The sequence below is a fragment of the Pteropus vampyrus genome, unplaced genomic scaffold (assembly GCF_000151845.1).
Source record: "Pteropus vampyrus isolate Shadow unplaced genomic scaffold, Pvam_2.0 Scaffold500, whole genome shotgun sequence".
NCBI lineage: Eukaryota > Metazoa > Chordata > Mammalia > Chiroptera > Pteropodidae > Pteropus > Pteropus vampyrus.
The window spans coordinates 261,301-267,738 of NW_011889281.1; the positions used below are offsets into that span (position 1 = coordinate 261,301).

A 6,438-nucleotide genomic window follows, 5' to 3' on the forward strand; every position below is an offset into this window, starting at 1 on the left:
GCTCACGAAGGCCAGTGATGGCTGAGAACTTGGTCGCGAAGCCATAGCTCACTGCAGGGGATGCTGAGAAATGCAGTCTGCTAGCTGGGCAGCGATGATTCCAGCTAAAATTCAGGACACTGGTTGTCTTATTAAGGAAGAAAGGAGAAATGGATATTGAGGGTCACCTTGGCAGTCTCCGTCCCAGGGAGATGGGTGACAAGTCGGCCAGATAACTGTGGGAGGGAGCTGGCTGGAAGACGGGGACGGGAGACAGTGACCGAGGCCTCCAGCTGAGCTGTTGGCTCTGAGGGCCTGACTGCAGGGCCAAGGCCAGCGGGACGGGAAGGTGGAGCGGGAGGTGCACCCCGGAGTTTATAGCGGCCCCTGCAGAGGCCCCGGGGAGCGGGAGGTGCACCCCGGAGTTCATAGCGGCCCCTGCAGAGGCCCCGGGGCAGGGTGTGGCTGGCTGCTCTGGGAACGCTGTGCAGCTGGAGTTCATGAGGTCTGTCCTACACCACGTGACGGCGGGGACCCCTGCAGTCACCTGCCCGCCTCCTTCCCCCACCCCCGAGCCGCAGGGCGCACAGAGGCCCGTGGCAGCTCAGGCACGGAGACTGGGTTAGACAGGGACTTGGAATGAACCGTGGCTGGGGCAGAGGGCGGGCGGCAGCACCCGAAGCAGGTGCGCGCTCGGCACTGGTGAACGAGCCCCACGTGTGCGCTGTGTCCTCGTGCACCCATCAAAGCGGTGTCCGAGGCCGGCAGTGAGCTGTCACCGCGCGTGCGTTTTGCTGTTTTCTGGAAGATTAAAGGGACACGCTGCAGGTTTTATTTTCTACACGCTCCACCTGCCTCAGCCCAAAACCGGGCGGTTTGTGTCGGGGTCAGGAGCTGCCATAAAAGGCAGAGCGGCTGTCAGCACAGCCTGGAGGGCGGACAGGACGTGCCTCTCCAGCCGCCCAGCTCACATCCACCGTGACGTGAGCCTGGGCGGAGGCAGGGCTTGGGCGTGAGGGTCTCGGGGGACAGGGTCGGGGTCCCCAGAGGGGCGCCGAGGCCCGAGTGTGGCTCGCTGAGTGGGCGCTGCCTCCCGCAGCTTTGCTCGGCGGAGCTCTCTGTGTGCGTGCGCGGCCACGGGGTGTCTGTCGTGCACGGCTGAGTGGCTGCGTGTGTTGTGCAGCGGGTGTCTCTGTGGGTCCGGGGTGGTGGCGGAGCCCCGGGGTGGGGGGTGGGGCCGCGGTGGCATCGGATCAGAGGTGACCTGCGAGGCCCCGTGTCTGCCCTGCAGGGGCCCCCCCGGCCAGCGGCACCGGGACCCTCCAGATCTATCTCATCGACATCAACGACAATGCCCCCGAGCTGCTGCCCAAGGAGGCACAGATCTGCGAGAGGCCGAGTCTGGACGCCGTCAACATCACGGCGGCCGACGCGGACGCCGACCCCAACGTCGGCCCCTACGTCTTCGAGCTGCCCGCCGCCCCGGCCGCCGTGCGGAGGAACTGGACCATCACCCGCCTAAACGGTGAGCCCGCGCCGGGCTCCGGGCTCCGCGCTCCGCGGGGTCTGGGCAGAGAGGCGGGGCCCTGCCCCACAGGAGGCCGGTGCAGGCCTTGCCCCGCAGGCCCCCCACAGGGCCGAGGCCCCAGCGTCTCCCCGTTTGACAGCGTGGCCGTGGATGTCCTTGCGGCTGCGCGGACCGCTGTCCACCGCCCCGATGACCAGTGTATTTCCCGAGGGCGCCGTCCTAAACGTGCACGTGCATAAAAGGCACCGGGCCGGGGTTTGCGGGCACACGAGGGTGCCTCTAGAGGGGCGACAGGGAGGGCTTGCGCCCCAGGCCCCGCCAGCACTGGCCCCGTCTACAAGAGCATTTTCCCAGCTTCTGAGCCACATCGTGTCCGTGTGCACCTTTGACCAGCGAGGGCCGTTCTGCCGCACACTTACTGGCCGCTTTTTGTTTCTTCTGCGAACTGTCTGTTCGATGCCCTCACCTGTTATTTTTTGGGAAGGTTTTTTTTCTAACCGATTCGGTGAAACTCTTTATATATGAAGGAAATCGTTCCTTCATCCCGCGTGTTGTAACTGTTTTTTTACCGAATGGCCAGTGTCTTTTAATATTATGGTAAGATGTAGTGCGCGTGTGTATGCATCTGTGTACCCGTGCACATGTGTGTGTGCATGTGTGTACCCGTGTGCGTGTGTGTGTGCATGTGTGTGCCCGTGCGCATGTGTGTGTGCATGTGTGTACCCGTGTGCATGTGTGTGCGTGCATTTGTGTGCCCGTGTGCATGTGTGTGTGCATGTGTGTATCTCTGTGTGCATGTGTATACATGTGTGTGCTGGTGTATGCTTTTGTGTGTGTGTGCATGTGTATGCCCGTGCGCACGTGTGTGCATGTGTGTACCCGTGCGCATGTGTGTTTGTGTGTGCTTGTGTGTACCCGTGCGCATGTGTGTGTTTGTGTGTGTGCATGTGTATACATGTGCTGTGTGTGTCCTTGTGTGTACATGTGTGTCCATGTGTATGCGTATCCCTGTGTGCATGTGTATACGTGGGTGTGTGTGCTTGTGCATATCTCTGTGTGCATGTGTGTATGCATGTATGTGTGTGTGTCCACGTTTTGTGTGTGCGTGTACGTATGCGCATGCCTGTGTGGGCCTTGTGTGTGTTGTGTGCATATTTTGTATGTTTGTGTGTATGTGTGTGCATGTATAAGTGTGTACATGCCTGTGTGCCTTTTGTTGTGGCATGTGTTTTGCGTGTTTGTGTGCACGTGTGTGTACATGTGTGTGCATATGCCTATGTGGGCCTTGTGTGTGTTGTGTGCATGTGTTTTGTGTTTGTGTGTACATGTGTGTGCATGTGTATGTGTGTGCATGTCTGTGTGCCTTGTGTGTGTTGTGTGCATGGTTTGTGTATTTGTGTATACATGAGTGTGTATGTATACATGTGTGCATATGCCTGTGTGCCTTGTCTTGTGTACATGTGCTTTGTGTGTGCATGTGTGTGCATGTGTGCATTGTGTGCATATGCCTGTGTGTGCCTTGTGTGTTGTGTACGTGCTTTGTGTATTTGCGTACATGTGTGCATGTGTGCGCATGTCTGTGTGCCTTGTGTACGTGTGGTGTGTGAGTACGTGTGTGTGCTTGTGCATGTGTGTGCCTTGCGTGTATGCATGTGTATACGTGTGTGTGTTAAGCAGACGCGTCAGATTTTCATGCTCTCAGACCCGGTCCGGTCCTTCGGAAGTCCTGCTTAGGAAGGAGGGGTCACCGTTCACTGAACAAAGCCCGGTGTCGCTTTGCACCAGGTGACTACGCCCAGCTCAGCCTGCGCATCCTGTACCTGGAGGCCGGGGTGTACGACGTCCCCATCATCGTCACGGACTCTGGGAACCCCCCCCTGTCCAATACATCCATCATCAAAGTCAAGGTGTGCCCCTGTGACGAGAACGGTGACTGCACCACGGCTGGCGCGGTGGCAGCGGCCGGCCTGGGCACGGGCGCCATCGTGGCCATCCTCATCTGCATCGTGATCCTGCTGAGTGAGTATGACAGGTGCCGAGGGCGTGTCGGTGCGAGCACTCGTCCGGGGGGGGCGGGGGCGGAAGTGCCCAGGTGCGTCCTGCAGCCCACGTCCCCACTGGGGACCTGTCAGAGACCCAGTTAAACCGGTGCATACGAGATGGGCCCAGACACTCATGGCAATACACGCATGCACTCAGGTGCACTCACACGAGCTGCCCACATGCACAGGTGTGCACACGCCTGCTCAGACACGCACACGTGCACATCTACACGGCATGCGCACACGCTCACACAGGCACACGGCACGCCCATGTTCATGCTGAGCACACGTGCACACCATGCTCATAGACACGCACACAGCCTGCGTGTGCACATACACGCATGCCGTGCTCACACGGACACGCACGCAGCCTGCTCACGTGCTTGTGCACACACACACACACCGTGCTCACACGGACACGCAGCCTGCTCACATGCTTGTGCACACCGTGCTCACACGGACAGTCACGCAGCCTGCTCACGTGCTTATGCACACACGTGCCTGCCATGCTCACACGGACACGCGCGTGGCCTGCTCACGTGCTTGTGCACGCGCACACACACACACACACACACACACACCGTGCTGACACGGACACGCAGCCTGCTCACGTGCTTGTGCACGCCGTGCTCACACGGACACGCGCGCGGCCTGCTCACGGCGCGCCCCGCCCCGCAGCCATGGTCCTGCTGTTCGTCCTGTGGGTGAAACGGCGGGAGAGGGAGCGCCACACGAAGCAGCTGCTCATCGACCCCGAGGACGACGTGCGCGACAACATCCTCAAGTACGACGAGGAGGGTGGCGGCGAGGAGGACCAGGTGAGGCCGCGGCCGGCGGCCCCCGGGCTCGGCCCTCCCTGTCGGCGTGAGGGCAGCCCCCGTCCGCTGAGGGCAGCCGAGCTGGGCACAGGAACGCTCTTCCCCAGCCCGGTCCCCTGGCCCACGGCCAGCCTCCTCCCACTGCGACCCCCTCAGCCAAGGGCCCCCCCAGTGCTGGCTGCACCCCAGGGGTGGGGAGGGCCAGCGCCCCGCAGGCCTGGGGCTGTTCGGTGACCAGGAGGCAGTGTGCCTGGAGGGTGGACTCTAGGGAGCTGCCTGGTTGGATGCTGGGTCCACTGTTGGCCACTGGGGGATTCAGGGGAAGTCCTCAGCCCACTAAAGCTTAGTGCTCCCCTAAAACAGGGTGACAGCAGCCTGGCTCCGGGTCGTTCCACGGATCTATGAGGCGCGTGCGTGGGAGCTGTGCTGGGGCAGTGGGCAGGGTCCACCTTGGGGGGCCGTCAGGCCGGGGAAGGCAGCCTGGGGACACAAACCCCACATTTGCCATGAGGACGGGCAGGATTTGACAGAGAGCAGATTAGGAGAAGAGCAGACCAGGCAACGGAACGGGGGCCGTGCTCGGGGGCCGGGTGACGGAACGGGGGCCGTGCTCGGGGGCCGGGTGACGGAACGGGGGCCGTGCTCGGGCCAGGTGACGGACAGGACAGTGGTTGTTCTGGCACCCTGCCTGTGCCCCATTGCTGACCCGCTCGCCCGCCCGCCCCAGGACTATGACCTCAGCCAGCTGCAGCAGCCAGAGGCCATGGAGCACGTGCTGAGCAAGGCAGCCGGGGTGCGGCGGGTGGACGAGCGGCCCGTGGGTGCTGAGCCCCAGTTCCCGGCCCGACCTGTGGGGCCCCACCCAGGGGACATCGGTGACTTCATCAGCGAGGTGGGTGCTTAGCAGTGGCGACGCCCCGAGCTGGCCCTCCTAGATGTAAAGCGCGGTTAATGCGCACAAGCAGCAGCTGTGCCCACCGTGGGCGGGGGGCAGATCCAGATGCGGCCTCTGCCGTCAGCACCGCCCACGAGGGGACCAGGGGACCAGCTCTGCCCACCTCTCTCTACCCCAGGGGTGGGAACACCTCCACCTCTGCCAACATCGGAGTTTAGCTTTGAAGCGCTGTGCTGACCAACCACAGCTTAGGAGGGCTCAGCGGGGTGCAGGGCTTCCTCACAATGTTCCCCCACCCGTGGGCCATGTCCCAGGCCACGCACAGAATCCCTGCAGCTGCCCTAAATTTGGCTACGACAGTGTCCACTGACCACGATGCAATAAAAACATTTTAAAACCCCAAAAAGAACTTCCTCCCCAATCTGTCATCAAAGTGAAACCTGGGCTGTGCCCTGCTGACTGACAGGAGGTGCCTCAGCCAGCGGCCACCTGGACACGGGGCCAGCCCCCGGGCACCTCCAGACGCCCCAGCTCTCAGAGCTGCCCCGCCCACAGGTGAGGGACTGGGGCTGTTGGGGGGGCGGGGCCAGGCCCCTGGCAGGGCTCCAGCCACACCTGCCACACTGCTGAGTTCTGTTCTGGGGACAGTATAGGTCACGACTTCAGAATTCTGACACCCGTGGGGCAGCGGTCAGGGACTGGAGGCCCATCTGTCCCTGGGGGGCCCTGCCCAGCACTCCCGCCCACTGCTCCCGAGGCCTGGCCGGCGTTTGCCTTTGCTGCCTGCAGCTCTGCCCGCCCGGCCGGCCGGGGCCTCTGCCCAAACACGGGTGTCTATGGAGCGCCTTCGCCCTCGGGGCCTGCCTCTCCCCTCCCTGGGCCCCCACCCTAACCCGTCCTGTGTGGCCCCCAGGGACTGCGGGCAGCCGACAACGACCCCACGGCGCCCCCCTACGACTCGCTGCTGGTCTTCGACTACGAGGGCAGCGGCTCCACCGCGGGCTCCGTCAGCTCCCTGAACTCCTCCAGCTCGGGGTCCGGGGACCACGACTACGACTACCTGAACGACTGGGGGCCCCGGTTCCGGAAGCTGGCGGACATGTACGGGGGTGGTGAGGACTGAGCAGCCTCCCCTGCCGGCCGGAGCGGGGCAGCGCTCGGGTGCGGGGCGGGACC

At 62.9% G+C, this 6,438-nt stretch overlaps 1 protein-coding gene across 1 annotated transcript in view; it reads left to right on the forward strand.

Moving 5' to 3' along the window:
• Window positions 1-6,405, forward strand: part of CDH4 (cadherin 4) — a 64,730-nt gene extending 58,325 nt beyond the window's left edge. The window contains exons 8-12 of the mRNA XM_023524845.1: window positions 1,251-1,504; window positions 3,293-3,526; window positions 4,228-4,367; window positions 5,095-5,259; window positions 6,176-6,405. Coding sequence (XP_023380613.1) covers window positions 1,251-1,504; window positions 3,293-3,526; window positions 4,228-4,367; window positions 5,095-5,259; window positions 6,176-6,385 — 1,003 coding nt within the window. The 3' untranslated portion in view covers window positions 6,386-6,405. The remainder of the gene's footprint in view (window positions 1-1,250; window positions 1,505-3,292; window positions 3,527-4,227; window positions 4,368-5,094; window positions 5,260-6,175) is intronic.
• The last annotated feature ends 33 nt before the right edge of the window (window positions 6,406-6,438 follow it).